The sequence below is a fragment of the Oryza glaberrima genome, chromosome 3 (genome assembly GCF_000147395.1).
Source record: "Oryza glaberrima chromosome 3, OglaRS2, whole genome shotgun sequence".
Taxonomy (NCBI): domain Eukaryota; kingdom Viridiplantae; phylum Streptophyta; class Magnoliopsida; order Poales; family Poaceae; genus Oryza; species Oryza glaberrima.
In genome coordinates, this window is record NC_068328.1 from 27,849,469 (window position 1) to 27,869,940 (window position 20,472).

Below are 20,472 nucleotides of genomic sequence, written 5' to 3' on the forward strand. Positions count from 1 at the left end.
ATAGGCTTTCACAATCCCCAATGTCGACTCAGGGGAGGAAATTACTGTACACAGGAGTATCACATACTACTCGTCCAGTCAGTCTCATGAACAGGTAGAGATGCATTTTAACCGGAACAATGTTTGTAAGGCGATGATTAAAAAAATACTAGTACTGGGCAAAGAGGAGTGCCCTCCTAGTCTCCTGCATATTCTTTCTGTTTTATTGGCTACTTTTTGGGCGATGGGCGAGTAGCCGAGGACTATGGCACTTATAAATTAATTTAACGAAACAGGAAGAGAGCGGTGATTTTAGAACATAGGATTTTAAAAACCAGGACTAGAAAATCATACAAATAGGATATCATGTTACAACGAATCCTACGGGAAATAAATCCATCGGATTTTGTAAAAACTATTGTTTAGTAGCATCATAGGAAAATCAAAGGAAGAGAAAACATGAGGTCTAGCCTAATATTAGTTTCCTTCTAGAATTGAAATGAGCTATTCCATATAAATTTGAAAGGATTTTGGAGCAGCCATTTCTTTGCTCCAATTTTTTTTCCCTATGGATTTCAATCCTCCAAAATTCCTCCTATTTACTTTTTGTTCCAAAGGAGCTCTAAGAAAGTGTGCCACAAGAAAATTGTAAGCATTACATAATTATTGTAAGATAGTCCCTCTGGTTTTATTTGTTTGACTCAATAGTATATAAAGGGACATTTAACTTCTTGCCACTTTTAAGATGTGGCAATTAATTATTTGCCACTCGCTGTCTGTGATATGTGAACCCTCATGTGTCTATGACATGTGGTTCGAGTGGCAAATAATTTAGCATCACTTGTAAGAGTGGCACACTTGTAAGAGTGGCAAATAGTTAATTGTTCCGTATATAAAAGGGGGAGAGTATAAAAATGAACTAACTAACGGCACAATTATTGAAAAATGAACTAACCATCAGACAAGGAAGCTTTGGTTGTAATACCAAAACAGGTTAGGATTTTCTTTTTTAAAAAATCAGGTTACAAGATCTAGTGCGTCACTCGAGAGGTTTATCCAGCCGAGGACCACCATCCTCTGACTCGAGCCACATCTGTGTGGGTGTGGGGTAGATCCAATAATCTTTGCGAAACAATGACAAAAAACAGTTGAATTAGCAGTGGATGTCGATAAAGAGATTCGAAGTTTGGGCATTATACGAATGAAAAGGATTGATAAGATCAGCATTCCAATCTAAACATCTGTTGTGTTGTGCTTTTCTTTCTCTGCTTTTCATGCCCCTCCCCCTCCTCCTATCACTTTTCCCCACTTCCAATACTCTCTCTGTAAAACATCACAGCCTCAAGTCACTCAGGTCAAGCAGAGTCGCAAGCCTCTCTCTCAGCAGCCTGCAAAAAGCTATGGCAAGGGCCAATAAATACTGGGAAAGGAAGAAGCCAACAGCGCAAAAGAGATGGAGAAGCAGTGAGCAGGGGCCCACAGGAATGAAGATGCTGAATTAAATTATAATCCACCCATTCTCTGGATCGAAGTGTATCTATACATGATCTTCATTATTCACTGCTTGCTACAGCCTTAAATCCTCTTGCTGGAAACAAAAATTTCCCTGTCCCCTTCTACATCCAACAGATATATAAAAGGGGGAAAACTGAAGCAGTAAGGAATCCCTAACAAAAGGAAAAAAAAGAAAAGAAAGAAAGAACTACTAGGGAACTGGAAGTACCAATCTGTCACCCACCAAATCACAAACTTTACAGATGCCAATGTCGTGGCTGCCTCTGAAAATCCAGCCATTCCAGTTCTTGCAACGAATTTGCATCGAACCGCTTTGCAAACCCGATTACCTGTGCTCCTGGGTTGAGGCTTTACCGGTGGCCGATGAGCCGCTTTAACGGATCCCAGTAGATGGAAGATGATCGTTCGTGATAATGGATATTCTTTACCGTGCACAGAAACCTACCAAAACCATCTTCAAATCATTGCCGGTGCTCTGGCCTTTGAATGGAATTTACAGTGTACCTTTGATCCATTTCTAGCCATCTTCCACAAAAATTCTGCCAATGAAATCTTGAAATCTTTTCGAATAGAGCTTTGGATCCACAGCAGAAATCGAATTGGGGTCGGTCTGTAATGACTTGTATGCATGCTCTAGCCTTTTCGTGATGTCATAATCCTGGAGAATGTCTATTATCCCAAAATATAGAATCACATCATACACTTCACCAGTCTGATTCGGGGCCAAGAATCCCCCACCAGTAAGGAGAAATGGGTCAAACTCACTCCTTCTGGATGCTTGCTCTGCCCGTGCTGGCATGTGTGCCCCCAGTCTAATCAATGGTTTCCTGTATTTAAAAACGGTTAGAAACCAAATTAAATAATTTGAAATAAATTCGTTACCTGTTTCTTTTAAACTAGGAACAATATTCTACAACTGAGCAAATGCCTAAGCAATCAGGATTTCAAGTAAGTGAAATAGATGGTAAGTTAGGTTGAACCATAATGACTGCTCAAGTTTCTTATGAGATCCAGTAAAAATAAACCCCCTCCATCAAGGGCATTGAATCAGGTAACAAGCCTAGGGTACTAACCAAGAGTATGGTTCATTGGATTGGACAAATTATTCTACTCGCAAGAAGCTTATTCTTCACTATCTCGAATACAATAAACTAATATATCTTCTGAGGCTAAAGCTTTCAAGGGTACTACAGTAGTCAATCTTATAGAACAGTACCAATGAAACTTCAATCAGTTAAGAGAAGCCAAGATACTCAACTTGAATATGTTCCCAATATTAGCAAGAAAATATGGGAAGGAATCTTAAACAGGGAAGGTACTAGACAATGTTCAATTATGGGCACAGCTATATTCATGTGGTCACGGTTAAGCAAAAATCCATCTCCAACACAATAATTAGGCATCTCCTGCACTAACTAGAAAGAAAAATGGATTCTCAATGTAACATGACAATTCTATTCAATTCTCATAACACTGTGTGTGTGTGTGTGTGTGTGTGAAGGGAATACATCTAAAACAGGAATGTGGATAAGTGTCAGCTTGATTAAAAAATAATTATAGGTTAAATCTCCGATGGATATGGAGCTAACTCCAAGACAAATGCAGCACAAATAAGTCAACATGCAAATAAACATGCATATGCATAAGCATGCTAACATACCGGCAATCAGGTATCCTATCAAAATCACTATCTGAGAAGCACAGCTCTGGCATGCCACCACCACCTTGGAACGACTCCCTCTTCATTGAAAACTCTGAATACCGATCATTGGTTAGGCTAGATAGATGGATGGGTAATCTCACTGTAAGAATTCAAAATGAAGATTTAACTTACTAGGAGAAGCTGTAAAAGTAGATAAGCCTGTCTTTGAGGCAGAGAGGTCATCACAAAAGTGAACTCCCACTAAGAAACTGTAGTCCATGATCCCTTCTGATTCCAAAAATTCACAATCCCGCCTGAGTTGCCTGAAGAATAAGTTCCAGAGGATTAAGCATAACTATTCCAGTGAAGGAAAATTTAATGCACTAACATAATAGGAGTTGGACTTACTCATGGAGATCTCTAAACCAAGTTCGTTGCAATCGAAAAACAAAGTTGAGATCCAAGTCCTTGAGAGTGGTTGTCTCATCAATCTCATCATCAAATTTGTCTGCTGTCCGTCCATAGGATGAACCTTTTAGATCAAAACGGCGATGAATCCGATATTCTGAGCAGAATAAATTACCCATAACAATAAATCGGACCTGGGAGAAAGAATCATAAATCAGTCACTGATGTATAACATTTTAACAGGATTGTTGTTGCAAACTGCACACACCTTCTGTCCATTAAGAGGCTTCACACAGTGGACACCGTAGAACCTTGTAATTAGAGAGTCACGATATTGACTTACATGTTGGTAATAGCTAGGTAACATCCGAATTAGCAACTGAAAAGTTTCAATATCAAGAAAAAGAGGCCATCAGCACAAACCAACAATAAATTGTACCTAACATAGCATATTGTTACTAGCTACCAAACACAATAGCTAGATGGATGATACCAAAAACAGAAGGTAGAAATTAGAAACGCAAATGCTACAGTAAAATATCTTTGCAACTCAAACAATCACAGCACATAGCATCCGTATCAATTTATCAAGTTTCATAGATACAACAACTTCATACCAACAGCATAAAGGGGAAAAAATACCTTCACTTCTGATTTCTTCACTGTCTTAATCATGAAACGATCATCCTGGGTAAGGTAAAAGAAGCTCCCACTTTTTCCAGGTGAAGACAGCTCTCTCAATGCATCATTCCCGCAGATCGCGATCATGTAATCTGCTGGATCAACTGAGAACAACTTCCTCAAGTGCCTGCAGGTAATCCAACAACACAGTATACAATACTGTCAGGCATGAACTAAAGAGACTACACATCAGCGCAGATTGATTCAAAGGAACTGAAAAGCGAGCACCTGAACACCATTGGGCAGTAGTCCTTCCACCGGAAATCTGAAGAGGAATGTGGTGGTGTGACCTTTGATCCCTCAGGTGGGAATCGTGTCCAGAACTTCTCCTTTGGATCAAAATCTGCAGGCGAAAGCTCCCGCATTGGCACTGCCGCAGACTTCCCCACTGAGTGCCTGCAAGATGCCACCGCGATCATCCCAAATCGACAACGCCCAATTAAATCCACACATCACAATGCCAGCATTTCGCCACGGCACTTAATAAATTTACCTTATCCCCAATTGCAGCTGCAGCATAAGCTCGTAGTTCTTATGCCCCTTGGAGATTGTCTGCCCTGGCCTTTTGCCCTCCGGTGTAGCAGCCGCCGATGGCGCCCAGCACGTGCCTCCGCTGGCTACTCGCCGGGTGCTCCGCTGTGTGCGAACGTACGGCACACCACCTCCAACCGTCGTGGCCTCCCGGTAGAGCATGGACGCCTCGAGCGCGTCCACGATGTCGCAGGTGATGTCCCCCGCCTCGCCCTCGGACTCCCAGATGCAGATCCGAGGGACGGCGGACGCCTTGTCACCTACTCCCTCGACGGAGGACCTCTTTCTCACCGCGCCTCCGCCACCGGCGCCGACCGGCGGGAAGAACGTGCCGCTAATGGCCGGCATGTCGACGCAGCTCCTCGGCCAGGAACCCACGTAGCGGCTCCCGTCGGGCCAGGTGAACACCCCGGTGCCCCTCGGGACGCCGTTCTCCCACACGCCGTCGTAGCGGCTCCCGTTGGCCCAGATCAGCACGCCACGGCCGGAGATCACCCCGGCGCGCCACTCCCCGACGTACTGGTTGCCGTTGGCCCACACGTAGCGGCCGTGGCCGTCCTGCAGGTTCCGGCGCCACTGCCCCTCGTAGTAGTCCCCGTTGGCGTAGCTCTTGGCGCCCACGCCGTGCCGCCGGTCCGCCGCCCACGCGCCCCGGTACGTGGCGCCGTCGGGGCCGACGAACACGCCCTGCCCCTCGATCCGCCCGCCGCGGAACTCCCCCTCGAACGTGGCCCCCGACGGCCACGAGAACCTCCCCTTCCCGGACGCCTTCCCCCGCCGCCATTCCCCCTCGTACATGCACCCATCCGCCCACACATACTTCCCCTTCCCGTGCGGCGCGCCCCCGGCGAACCCGCCGCGGTACACATCCCCATTCGGCAGCGCCTTCTCCACCACCGCCGCCCCCGCATCCGCCTCCTCCCCGTCCCACCCGCCGCCACCGCCGGCAGCGGCGGCGATCATCGCCGGCGCGACCCGCCTCATCTGCGGGCACAATCACCCACCCCCTCACGCCCCAGGCATTGCAGATCGGGTGGCGCTAGGGTTTGCGATTTGGTGCTCGGGATTTATGCTTCCCTTCCCCACTCCGAAGCTTTTCTCCACCTCTCTTCCCCTTTTCCTCTCAATTTTTTTTCTCTCTCTCGGATACAAACACCGGGTCGTTTGATTTGGGCTACGAAGTGGTGGTACTACTTGGTCTAGTACTCCACTCCACTGCTACTGTGGAAGAAAACGAATAGGATGAAGAGAAGAGGAAGAAAGATGGGGGCGATTTTACCGTTATGCCCTCGCGGTTGGGGGAATTCGCTGGGCGCAACGGGAGGCGCTCCACCCACGCGGCCGTATCTGTGCCACGTGGGAGTTTACGGAAATGCCCCTGTCTGTGCTGGCTTGGGGTGGTGGGCCACGGAGGCTGGCACGAGTCACGAGTGGTCCCATCGGCGGGGTCGGGGGGTGGGTGACTGGGCGCAGCCGCGCGCGGAGGCCGAGGATTGGTGGCGGGTCGGATCTGGGGGTGGGTCCCAACGGGCTTGGGATCGGGGCCCACCTGGGGACCGGTGTTGACGTGGCTGACACGTGGGGCCCGGGGGCCCTCGCGTACTTGACAGCGTGTCCACGAGACATGCTGAGTGGGCATGGCGTGATATTAGTGTATTGGGATGCAATTAAATGACTAATGTGAAATTGTGCAGCGAATTTTTTAAGACAAAAGTCCGTACACCAGCCTATATAGGCCATAGCGGTTTTGCTATGACATCTTCGCATTTTTGCCATTCTTCCGTCCCCAAATTATACTATGATTTCTTGTTAGCATTATATCGATTTTTTAAAAATATCTATCTTTGGTATGCATGCCATGTACGTTGCTAAAACCAGTATATATGCAAAATTAGATAATTACTTTGCAACCGCTTTAGGAGTTCATATGATTGGTGCTATAAAAATTCAGGGCATTGGATGTCAGGTTTCAAAATTTAAGGTGCTAGATCTACTTACACTCAAAGTTAAAGGGCAATGTAGACTTCTTTTTTTTCTCGATTACATAAATACGTACACGAAACATATACACTGTTGTACACGGACACCACACATATTTCAATGGGCGTGCCCCCCCAATACAACTGGAAAGTTTGACATAAATGACAAATACTTAAACCTCACTTAGAAGTTATAGCTTCGGTCGACTTTGCATCCTGCAGCTTACTATGTAGCTAAAAACTATGGCTTCGTGCGATTCAACCGAGCATGCCCTACTATGATATTGATGTGTATATTTGATATATTTAACATTTGTTTAGTTTTTTCTACTTTATGATTTATTGTGACATTTAAGATCTTGTAAGAAAAACAATTATAAAGATAGATACGGGATCAAGTGGTACTATTAGCTTGCTGGATATGTCGGATATAGGAAGAAGTAGATGTGGATCTCTTTGGGGAACATGGAAAGGACTAAACATGGTACAAACACAGAAAGGGGAAGGCAAGTGATGTTGGAGAACAGAAAAGGAGTGTGCCCGTATTACCGTAAGTTTGCTGATTTTGGTAGGTTAAACATGCTTGATTGAGTTGATTCACTATGCAGTATCGCAGTAGCACAACAAATGTTCGGTAGAAGCAATAAAAACAGAGTGACATGGGCTGTACGACGTACGTGCGATTGTTCGTGGTTGGTGTAAATGGAATGCCGTGTACTCCTTCATGCACAATAAAAAGGGTTGTCCTACAAATTTTATTTCCATTAATCTAGGGCTCATCCTTTGCTTCAAAGATGCTCTTAAGTTTTAAATGTGGACTTACCGTGTCACTGGGTCTTCTTTATGTTTTTTTTTTCTTCGTTATGCATGCTATTCATGTGTTCTAGGGAACAATATTGATTAACTGAATAATTGGTAGTCATGTTAACGATCTCTTTGTCAAATACGGGTGGTGCTTAGCGTGAGTGTTGGTTCTAAGGACTATCGTTTTAGTATTTTCTTTAATAGACGAATACATGATTGGGGAACAAAGTGTTGCCACTCAAACTTCGAGATCGAGCGAATCAAGAGAAAGCACCGTGTGAACTCCACGGAATTAGTTTGGTGGACATTTTTATTCTCTTTTAATTCGAGAGACTCAGTTGGTGAATCGTACGAAGATATGAACACCACAAAAATTGTTCAGGTTTCCATTATTGGTGAGGAGTTGGCTTAGCTTTTTTTTTTCCCATAGCATATAGTTTTGTTTAGTGCGAATCGGAAAATACTTATACTTTTAAAAACTAAATTGCATACCTTTAGGGCATGGAAGCACAAGCAGTTTGCTAGTTGAGTTATGGGTGAAAGACTCCACGGACCACTGTATAAATCCTGACGCCCACAAACATCACACACACATGGGCATCATTCGTGTAAGGATTGAAAGACGTTTAAGCCAGTATAACATGGGTTAGCTAAACAAATTGTGCATAGCTATATCAAAGAAAAAATTGGTTGCACACCATTTAGATTCACGGGTTTTGCTTTATACCATCCCGGTTTACTTTAATACCATCTAAAGTTTATTCCCGTTACATTTTCATGTTATAACTGTTTAGTTACGTTAGATTTTTTTTTCTCTTATTAATACTCCGTTTATTTTTAATATGTGATGTTGTTAACTTTTAAACACATGTTTGATCATTCGTCTTATCAATCATGCTTAAAGTATTTTGAGTAGTTAAACAACTAACAACAAAAAGAATATATAATATGTAAATTTTTTTAATAAAACATATGGTCAAATGTGTGATAACATGTCAACGACGACATTTACGTCATTTATTTAAAAAAAAACTGAGGTAGTATTTAGCTAAAAGAAACAGTGGGTATGATCCCCTTTCCTTGACACGTGCAATCGCCTACATCTTTTTAGCGATACGAATGTCTCGCAGACTGACACATTTTAATACCAAATCAAGCAGCATCAATCCACAAGTTCATATTGTCGAATTATAGTAGGCCAGGTGGACAACCAGCCAACCCAAAACATCAATAAGAGCAAGTTTAATAGTATAGCTAACTACTAACTCCAAATCATTTATAGCCAATGCAATAGCCAATTCATACAATAGTTGCTTACTATACTATTAATACATGATTCTACCTGTCATACACACATTATATTTTGGAGTCCGTGCTACAGCTGGATACATATATGTAGCCCACTGCTTTTCTCTCTCTTCCTTTATTTCTTTAAATTATGTTTATAGCTGACTTATAGTCTACTACTATACCTGCTTTAAGAGCAAGGATAATAGTGAGCTATAAGTAAGTTATATGCTTATGTGGAAAAGAGAGATAAATAAAAGTGGGGAGTGTTAGCTAACTACACACAAGCTTCAAGAAATATGTATTAAATTCATTGTGAGAGAAAGAAAGAGGATGAAGAAAATAGATAACCTTATAGCCAACCTAATATACATATTAGCTTTAACATTAACTAATACTCCCTCCATCTACTTTTGATAGTCATATTTCATCTTGACACACAGACCAAGGATAAGTGATTCTACTTATCATCCATTTAAATATGCTACTAGTCATTCCTCGTAAACAAGCGATTCATTAATATTTACATTTCTCGATGCTCATGCAACCAATCTTATGTGGAAGAATGAAGAGTCATACATTAAATTCAAGAAAGTCATTAAGATGATAAGTTGTTGGATTGAAATATGCCTATCAAAAATAAAATTTTCAGATTTAAAAATATAACTATCAAAAGTAGATAGAAGGAGTAGTAATGAACTTGATCTAATGCGGCAAAGCCACGGATGTAAGGTCGCGGGGATTCTCAAACACTCCGCGGAGTACTACACAGATAGTCCATCGATCGCCGCATCACCGGAGACTCCGCGGAGTCACTCCGGTCCGGAGTCACCCGATCAGAACGGCACGCGTGCATGCAGGGCAGCTGACAAATGGAACGCCCGCCCGCGCTGCGATGCGATGACAGCGATGGTAAACAAGGTAAACAGAGGCCGCGTGCAGAGGAGGCGCCGCGCGCGGGCGCGCCTGGTCTCGGACGCGATCGATCGCGCCATCGCGGCGGCGTCCTCTGCTCGATCAGGTTGGGCATGCATGCTGCATGCAGGATGCAGCTCAAGACAAAGCGCGAACTGAGCATATGCGCGGTTGACGCGACAAGAGCTAAAGCCGGGCGGAAGATGGCAGAGAGCACGTACGCTAGCTCACGCGCGCGCGTCGTCGTCGTCGTCGTACGTGGTGGACTCCGGGAAATTCCTCCCCGTTAACCACACGGCGGGCGATTGAGACCGGCACAAGCGAGCCAAGTACACTGTACACCTCCGAAAGTCCGATTTGTCAAGTCCTAACGCAAATTATTTGATTAGTAATGAACAGTCATCATCAGCAGCGCCGTGCCAACTTGCGAAGAGACTTCAAGAGCATCAATAGGACTGTATGATCGGATATGTTGGCATGTTGCCTTTGATTCCCTTTGGTATCACAGGACGACGAACGATGGTTACAAGTGCCAATCAGTCATCCTCGTCCTATGCAACTCTGCCAGTTAATTAATTAATTAACGTGGTAATTACCTTATTTTGCTTGTCTACGTAATCCAAGCCTGCAAAGGTAATTTGGTCAGGTTTCCGAACTAGGCAGTAACAGTCAGCTTCAGCTTCAGCTAGTACAGATATGGCATAATTTTTTCCTTTCGTTTTCTTTGTTATTAGTAGGAGTTAGGAATCCTATGTTACTTTGATCTGGACTGCTCCTCTATCTATAGAGGCTAAGTTTACGAGAAGGCGTGCGTACGTTCTCGCCTTGATATGCTAGAACCTGCCGTTGTCATTAGTTGCGGCGATGGAGATTACATCCCAGGACGAAATCTTGACATCTTTTCGGAGTCATTACTCCACGGAATTTTAGTACTATTTCTTCACATGCATTGTGTGCCAACTTGATCTTCCCTTTCGCCAAACGACGCCAAATTCGCCAGCGGATTAGAAAGTACAAGCTGGATACTAACTCATCATGCATTGCTCTCTCTGCTAGACCCGTTTGGAATTTCTCCTTCTATTTCTACCTGGAGAAGAGAAAGCCAGGGGCGTGTAGGCGTGTTCGTACGTACGCGACCAGATAAAATACCCTCCGAATTTGGTTGGGGCATCTACGTCTCGGATGATGATATGATCTGATTTTTTTTCCGTTTGACTGCTAAGAGGTGCCCCAGGGATTAATCTTGTCATTTCTTCATATTTTTCTTAGAAAAACGGAGACACGACTTAACGTGGCGTGCTGCGATAGTACCACGGACAGGGACATGATCAGTTCGAGGAGTATAAAAGGTTTTGTATAAGAAGCTGCGAGATAACTCCGATCAGATATACTACATCATCTTATAATATAATAATGAATGTATCCTGATAGCAACCTAATATTAGGTGTGACGTATACCTCTCTAAATTTCTGGTACTAGCCATGCTTAAATTCGTAGTAGTAAAATGTGTCTAATTCGATTTTATGGATTGCTATATTTTAAAACATTGGCCCAGCAAAAATTTTTTAAAACATAGTACTCTCCCCCGTTCCAAAATATAATTATTTTTAGAATAGTGTCAAGTCAAACACTTTTAATTTTGATTATTAATAGCACAAAAATAAAAAAAATCAAACATGTAAAATTGATATTACTAGATTTATTATTAAACAAACTATCATAATATGTAATTTTTTATTTAAAACATATTACTTTTATAGATATTATTGATTAAAGTAGTATTTTGAAGACATAGAAGTCCAGAAATACTTATATTTTAGGACAAATGTGGTATATGTTTTCCCATAGGAAAAAAATCCACTTTAATTACTCGACACATACATGGTTTTTGACTTGATCTGTTTTAAGCTATAGATATCTATAGTGGTGCTTAGTTTTCGCTGCCATGCATGGCCAATAACGTGAACATTGTTCTATCCGGTCGATGCCGTTGCAAACTAAAAAAGAGATTTATAATTAACTCTGAATAATTCCAAGTTAATTTCTCTTTCAGAAAAGGAGCCACACCGAAGAACGAAGCAGATAGCTTAGCCTCGCCGTTCCCTATCACAGATCTTTGCTTGTATTCTGAAGTCCGGATACTGCCACTGATCTATTAATTAGCTCAGTGGGGCACTGGGTCTGATTGGTTGATGACGATCAGATAATCTTGTGCAATGCCATGGAGAAGGGAAACCAAAACACCCCTGCATAACAGTAATGAAAAATAAATGAACTGTACATTATCAGGCTCATGTCTTGGCTGACAATAAAAAACCAAAAGATTTCACTGTCCACGTCCGTACCTGAATTACCGTACCGATTTCTTGGTTTTTTATGCTTTCATCACGACGTCGACTATTCGTGGGGGCAACAGTGCATGCAAGCAGGGAAAGCGGCGTGCATTGACGCACGTAGACGAGCAATACTGGCAGTACCACTTCATATCTGCAATAGTGCTGGTACTGGAGCATGCGGTAAGTAATGTAGTACTCCTACTAAATTACATCTTCCAAAGAAGATATTGCCATGTCGCAGCATCGGAAGATTATTACATTCACGTTGAAGTACAGTAGCACCAATCATGCCCAAAAGATACATCGGTAGATGATCAAATCCTGCACCTGGCTTCTGATAAAAAAAAATTTTGGGGTTGAAAGAAACATGAAAAGAAACGGCAGTAGCATTGTCACATCTCCAGAGCAAAAGCCTCTGGGACACATGGAAGTTGTTCGGAAAACGTAGGATATGATATTTCTGGTGTTCTTTTATAATCGAAGTTTTACACAAATCAACGCATTCGCCTTAACATCATTTTTTTGATAGAATTTTATGTTTTTGCTTCTTCTGGTCCAACCTCTACTTTACACCATATTTTTTCATACGCAATTTCCTATTCGATTATGTGTTGTTCTACGGGGAAGAGAAAAATCCTAGAAAATATCATGTCTTCAGGACGAATCTGGGCTGTCCTTGATTGCAAAAAAGGGGCCCAATTTAGATCTACCAAGCGGCCCATGTTCCCAGACGGAATATGGATCCCCGTGCTCGCAGATTACACGAGATCGATCACATTGATGACGATCCAGAACCCTCAGTGATTTGACGATCCAGCCATCATTAGCGTCCTTTCCCCCTGAATCTCCGATACTGTTTCGCAGTCGCGGCCCCTATCTACCTCGGAAATCACCGGAGCCCGAAGCTATCATGGATTGCCATGGCGTCTCGTCGATCGATTGCCTCTCCACCGGTTGGGCACTTGGGCTTTACTTGGTGCAAGCGGCGGAGGAGCCGTCACTTCGCTCAGATACGAGTAGGACACGATCATGCGTGAGACGATCGATGCAACGGCGAGCCAGCCACATGGCGGCGATCGAGTCGGTGTGCACGAGCTATCTAGCCTAGGCTGTGTTTAGTTCAGCGTAAAGTTTAGATTTTGATTAAAATTAGAGATGATGTGACTGAAAAGTTGCGTGTGTATGACAGGTTGATGTGATGGAAAGACCAAAGTTTAGATCCAACACACATAACTTTTCAGTCACATCATCTCTAATTTCAACAAAAATCTAAACTTTACGCTGAACTAAACAAAACACAGCCCTAGCATAGCTGCATGCGTCGGCGATTGCCGATTAGTTTGTGGATCGGGGCATTGGTCTTTTGTAGTAGTACGTCTTTTGGAGTGCTTATTAGATGCCGGTATGATGCCTGGCTTGATGATCTAGCTAGTACTACGTCAGTACAAACCTCAGATCCAACTGCAGACAATATACATGCAGTAGTCCTGCTCTTTTGATACTCACAAGTGCAGAGGAAATAATGACTTCGTCTTCGCGAGGATCTTATAGCCACTTGCGAGTCTGACCGTCTATCAGACAAAAGCAAGTATAATAAAAGGCTACAACAAGACTGAATGCTGAGGTGGATGGAAGATGAGAAGAGAGAGATAAGAAATAAGCTGTAAGTTTACAACCGGCTTAGACACAGAAACTAAAAAAATCTGTGAGACAGACAGGTGAACCATATATTTATTGTGAAGAGTTAACAACTATATGAGTGAGTTAAGAGATATACTATATAAAAATCTATACAATAAGTAGTTGGATGCATTATTATCCTTGCTCTAATCCGGATGAGTCCTCTTAATAAATCCGAGTTTTTCCAAGCAAACCAGAAGAATTTTGGCCATCTAGTCGCATCCGAGACTGTATAAGTCTTTGGCAAGTAGTACTACTTGCTACCGTAGGAGCCAATTTATCCCAAGTCCCACTTAACCTGCCCCACGTTTTCTGACTTATCTTTCCACATTTTCTAATTTTTTGGACTATATAAGCACTTTTGAGCACAATGTTCCATCGCATTTGTATAAGCGAGTGATATACAGGGAATGGTTCATCGTCCATGCATTTAAATGTACGGGCTAAGCTCAATTTCCTTCAATTGATCGAGCGGGCTCTGAACCTGTCGCCCTCATCAATCATCATCCATGCATTTGAAGGAAAAGATCGCTGTGAGCCTGTGAGGCTGTGACCAAGCAGACGGCATTCACCGGACTCCCTTCTTGCGCAGCGCGACTGCGACGGGGAGGCCAGACGCGGTACCATCTACAAGGCGTGCGGCGGCGGCGGCGGCCGTCGGAGAGGCCGCTCCGGCACGCATCGGTAGGATACGAGTCGGTGCCTAGTTTCACAGTTGTGCGTTGGGCAGTCAGTACAAGTACTAATTACTAGTACTACGTACGTACTGTATTTGGTACGGGAGTACGTGTCTCGCGAAATCGCGATCCCGTTCTGGCCTGCAACGGGAATACGGTCCGTTTGCTCGGCCGAGAAACGGCATACGGATGGGCTATTATTGGACTTTGACTTGGCGCAGGTTGTGACTTGAGGGAATGAAATCCGTAAGAGAATAAGTCTATTCTATCTCCCTCAACTCTTTTCCTTGACTGAATCACGTCCCTTAATCACAATAACGGGTGCAAATTGAGTCTCTTGGTGGTTTTATCCCACGTGTTAGGTTGACTTGATCTTCAACCCATGTGACGACGACGATGTGGCACTAAAATAAAAATAGAAAACTAAATGGGACCCGCGCACTAAAATAAAAAAAAACTTAAATGAGATCCATGTCAGTGAAAAGAAATAAAAAATAACACAAGTCAACCTGCCACGTCAACAAAACCGTTTTCAAAATCACCGAAGGAGTTAATTTACACCGGTTTATGAAGTAGGGGAAGGCGTTATATGTGGTTTTCCGGTTGAGGGATGCGATTTGACCAGGTGTAAGATATGAGGGAGGCAACATAGACTTATTCTAATGCGTAATGGTGTTTGAAGTCCGGCCTATTAATCGCGATTAGCCCATAAAGTCACCTTGGTTAGTGTCAGCTTCTCAGGATCAGATGCATTGCAAATCTGGAAGTCGAACGCATCTGAATGTACTCCGCAGTTAGACATGGTAACGAAAAGGTTATAGAGTAGCGTAAACCGACAGTAATACGAAGTAGCCTTTGACGTGTCTCAGTAATTCATATACTGGAAAAGGATTTAAGTGAGTCCATATGTTTGAGATTCAGCCCCAACCCCTCTCTTTCTTTCTCAATTTTCTGTCGTTGTTGCTTCAGTCAGCACAAGATGGAGACCACTAGAGAGTGGAAATATGAAATGCCAAGGTTTGCAGTGGATGAACTACTTATCAGTTATCACGAGCTTGAACAATAAAATATATTTGACGCTGGAGTCTCTTTTGTTTTCACGGCGACAATGTTGCGGCTTGACCAAGCAACGGAATGGGGTGGATGCGTCAGAATTTACATAGGCACGGAACGTGTTTGAACAGTCAATTGATTGGGCTCACCAATTAGAGATGGAGGGAAGTTAATTGTTCCGGAATAAGTCTATTTTGACTTCTAGATGAATCATATTCTTCAACCGTAAAATCAAGTATAACGGTCTCCCATATATTTCAAAAACATATATAAATTGTCTCATTCAATGATTTGGGAGGCAGTTTTTAGTCAACATGATAGCTTTGACCCTGTTGACTGGCTCCCCACTTATCAACCACACTTCCTCCGTCCCGTCTTATTCCTCCCCTCTGCCTCTCTCTCTCTCTTTCTTCTCTTCCACCGACGATAGTTGTGTTGCCGTGCCGGTTGCGGCAATCGACGACGGCGGTTGCATCCGTGCCCATGACTCCACCGACGCTCCCGATGAACGGCACCGCGGCCACCGGGGCAGAGGCGGTGCAGCCGATTGGGTGTGCCCATGTATCACAGCGCACCCGCGCCGGTGGTGGCCACCCGTTTCTGGGTGGCGGCGACTACCAGCATAACCATCTCTCAGCACCTAACACGCCACGGCGTGGACCTCATTGTCGTTATGCTCCACGTCACCGACGCCGGCTCTTCGCCCTTTGGTTGCTCCGACCCCACGCCGTTGTTGCTGTCGCCGTCAGTGTACCACCGGCACCGGATGCTCTCTAGCACGGGGCACCTGCACGGCGTGCTCGCTGACACGCTCCGCGGCTACAGCGCCATCGCGACAGGCTCCATATATCGGATACGGCTCCACGGCGGCAGCAGCAACAGCTTGCGTTCATGGCAGTAGATCAATCAGATTATTCGGAGGGGGAGAGGTAAAACACATCAAAACATGATGGATCAAGCAGGAGATCATGGCAGCCAAAAACAAACCAAAACACCAAGAATGGACAAACCGAAGAACTGCACTAATGTGTCTCAGCTGAGAAAAACACTACTGGTACTACTGCATCAGCTTGCGTTCTAGCTGCTCTCAGCTTCTCTCTCTCTCCTATCTGGCTCTAGCTGGGATTTTGTTCCCTAGCTGAGTGAGTGAGTGACTGAGTGGTCAGGACACACATAATGCATTACTGCATAATGATGGTTGCCGAGGAGCTCGACAGCGTGGACAAAGCGGGCGTGGAGATTGCTCGACAACTCGTCCAACACATCCTTGGGGGGGTGGTTGAGTGAGGAGGAGGGGGGGGGGTGGGGAGGCATGCTGCGGCAGGGCGCCAAGAGCAAATGCGGCATGAAGCGAGAGGAGGCGAGGCTGCCGCCGTGGAAGCGTGTCGGTGAGCACACCGTGGAGGGCACCGGTGCCGGTGGTACGTTGTCGGCGACAGCAACGACGATGTGGTGTCAAGAGCAGCCGGAGGAGAAGGAGGCGGCGTCGGTGACGTGAAGCATAGCGACCACGAGGGTTGTGCCATGGAGTGGTACGGATTGAGAGCCGGTTGTGTCGGTGGTCCCCGCCGCTGAGGAACGGGTGGCCACCGCCGGCAGGTGCGCTGCTGTACACGTGCACCCCCGGATCAACTTCGCTGCCTCTGCTTCGGTTGCCACGGCACCGTCCATCGAGAGTGCCGGTAGAGTCACAGACACGAACATAGTCATCATTGTCGGTTGCCGCAGCCACCACGGCAACACATCAGTTGTCGAGGGAAGAGAGGAAAGAGAGCGAGGGGCGATGTGAGGAAGAAGATAGATGGAGAAAGTCGCTGACAGGAGGAGCCTACGAGTTGACTCAGTCAGTCAATAGGGTAAAAGCTGCCACGTCAGTCGCAACCGCCTTACAAACCATTGAAGAAGATAGTTTGTACCGGTTTTCAAAGATAGGGGATGCGTTATACCTGGCTTTGCAGTTGAGCGTATGCGATTGAACTAGGAACAAAAGTTTAAGGGAGATAAAGTAGACTTACTATTATTGTTCCAGGCATCGTGGGCCATGTATGGGCTGTAGGCCGTCCGATGCTTGTTTGTGGTCGGCAAAAGTACACCGAAGGTCCCTCAACTTGTCATCGAGTTATAAAATCGTCCCCCAACCGCAATACCAGATACCGGAAGTTCCTCAACTAACAAAACCGTTCACTTTGGATCCTCCGGTGGTTTTGTCCCTAGTTTTGTCCTACGTGGTGGCTGAGTCAGCGTGGGACCCACGTGGGCCCCATATGTCAGCCTTGCCACATCAGTCTTCTCTCCCTTTTCCTCTCTTCTCTCCCATCCTCATCTTTCTCTCTCCGTTCTCTCCGACTGCGACAGGCGACACGGCGCGTCGGTGACCGGCGGCCGGCGACCGGCCACGCGGCGGCGGGGGAAGGGGCGGCGCGCGGGCGGCCGGGGGCGGAGCGGCGACGCGGCAGTGGGGAAGGGGCGGCGCGCGGCCGGCCGGGGGCGAAGCGGCGACGCAGTGACGGGGGAAGGGGCGGCGCGCGGCCAGCCGAGGGAGGCGCGGTGCGCCGGCGGCCGGGGGCGGAGCGGCGACGCGGCGGCGGGGGAAGGGGCGGCCGGGGGAGACACGGCGGCGCGCGGGCGGCGGGAAGAGGAGCGACGCGCGGGCTCCCCCTCCGGCCGCCGCTCACGAGGCCCTGGAGGCGGCGGCGGGGGAGGGGCGGAGCGTGGCCGGCGGAGGAGCAGCGCGCGGGTGGCGGTAGAGGAGGAGGGCGGCGCCTCGACGGCGGCCGCCAGCGGCAGAACTGGGTACAAACGAGATCGACGAGAAGCAATTAGTAGCACCAGTGACATGATTAATTAACCGGGTGATGAACTCGTGATTGATTGATTAACCGGGCGATGAGCGTGTGATTAGACACGTAATTAGAAGAAGAAGCTAGCGTGTCTGCATTGATTTCGTCTTCTTCCTCCAATGCTACGGCTGCTTAATTCGGCAGCTGCGCGGCCGAGAGCATCGCGTCAGAGCGCGCGGCGGCGCACGACGGCGCCCCTGAGCCTCCCGAGCGCCCTGTCGAACTCCGGCAGCTCCGCCTCCCCGAGCGCCTCGACGTTGGTGGCCTCCCACCCCCAGAACCGCCTCCCCGCGACGTCGCGCAGCCGCGCCACCTCCACCTTGGCCTCGTCCGCCGCCCGCCTCAACGCCTCGGGCTCGCAGTCGTGGACGTCGGGGACGGGCGCTTAGCAGCGGCTGCGGAGGACGGCGTCGTCGACGAGGGATGACGACGGGTCGGCGAAGGCGTACGGGCGGTTGGCCTCGGAGAAGACGAGGACGGCCCCCACCGCCGCGTCGCCGCTCCGCCCCCGACCGCCCGCGCGCCGCGCCTCCACCGCCCGGTCGCGCGCCGCCCCTTTCCCCGCCGCCGCGTCGCCGCTTCGCCGCGTGGCCGGTCGCCGGCCGCCGGTCACCGACGCGCCATGTCGCCTGTCGCAGTCGGAGAAAACGGAGAGAGAGAGATGAGGATGGGAGAGAAGAGAGGAAAAGAGAGAGAAGACTGATGTGGCAATGCTGACATGTGGAGCCCATGTGGGTCCCACGCTGATTCAGCCGCCACGTAGGATAAAACCAGGGTCAAAACCACTGGAGGATCTAAAGTAAACGGTTTTGTTAGTTGAGGGACGTCGGTATCTGGTTTTGCAGTTAGGGGATGATTTTGTATCTCGATGACAAGTTGAAGGACCCTCGGTGTACTTTTTCCTTTGTAGTCGCAGTGAGCTAAGTGGGCCGTGTTCTTTGAACTGCAGCCTGTTGGCCAATACAGATCTGTGTTTTGCATGTACTAGTACGTGAAAAGGTTCATATGGTGTTGTACATATTTCCCCAATTTCGGGTGCATGTATATTTCATTAAAAGTATACGTGTATATTTCGCCAATTTCGGGCACTGCTAAGTGCTAAAGGTTTAGGGATTGTTCATTAGGAAAAGCTGGCCTAGAACGTAGCCCCATAGGCCAACCTAAACTCGTGCAAGCAGGCACCAGCAAAACCTCACGCTTCCTTTTTACGTAAATATGCAATTAATTGTAAGTATAGTGCTTAATGTGCTTAATGACTTTGAAAAAATACTAGATAGATACATGTGTGGTGCTACGGATACATAAAATAAAAATTGTCATAATATTGCCTAAAATAAGCAATAACATATTTTTCATGAAATGTATATGTTACCCGCCTTTTCCTATAAGAAATAACCACCTCAATTTAATTTTATGGGTGGCTATCCACTTAGATTTAGATTTAGCAGTTATGTCATATTAAGAAATTTAAGTGGTAATATGTAAAATCTATAATGTAGATTCACTACCATCATCATTGAGGTCTTTCTAAGGAGTAATATAAAATAACAAATAGTATAATTGATTAAAGGTTTTAAATATAAGATGAAAGTTTCAATTTTGAATTTGAATGTTTTAAATTTTAGGTTGAAAATTGGGTTGAAAGTTTCAAATCTTGGGTAAGGTTTTAAAAGTTTTGAATTGGAAATTTCGAAATTTGAGTTAGTAGTGTTTGATATTTGATTTGAAAGTTTTGAAATTTGAGTTGAATGTTTTTAAAATTTGAGTTGAGAGTTTCGATTTGATTGAAAGTTTAAAATTCTGAGTTGAGAGTTTCTAAAAGATGAGTTGATAGTTTAAAAATTGGTTGATCTTTTTTTATTTTAAGTTCAGAGTTTTATGTTTAAATTTTAGTTTTAGAATAAATATTTTTTTTGCATACACGGCAAAAGATTCTTAACGATAATTGGAAGTTATTAGTTTATCTGTTAAAAAAAATGAACAGTTAAATTTGCATGCATTTAGGTACGTAGAAAGGTGGGCCTTAGACTGACATATGCAGGTTCCAGATGGAGAGATTTGGAGACAGCGACACGTAGCCGCGTGCGCGAATATAGCTATGCCCTTTGTTCGTTTTCTTCAATTCACAACCATTTTAAATTTTG

The 20,472-nt window shown here is 45.6% G+C and overlaps 1 protein-coding gene across 1 annotated transcript; it reads right to left on the reverse strand.

The window, feature by feature from the left end:
• Positions 1 to 1,306: 1,306 nt before the first annotated feature.
• LOC127767454 (phosphatidylinositol 4-phosphate 5-kinase 1-like) lies at positions 1,307 to 5,968 on the reverse strand. Its single transcript, XM_052292802.1, has 8 exons — positions 4,719 to 5,968; positions 4,454 to 4,621; positions 4,187 to 4,352; positions 3,813 to 3,923; positions 3,545 to 3,738; positions 3,329 to 3,459; positions 3,155 to 3,248; positions 1,307 to 2,321 (listed from the first exon to the last, which is right to left on the reverse strand). Exons 1-8 carry the CDS (start codon positions 5,738 to 5,740, stop codon positions 2,012 to 2,014), a joined length of 2,196 nt encoding a protein of 731 aa, XP_052148762.1. The 5' UTR covers positions 5,741 to 5,968; the 3' UTR covers positions 1,307 to 2,011.
• Positions 5,969 to 20,472: the final 14,504 nt, after the last annotated feature.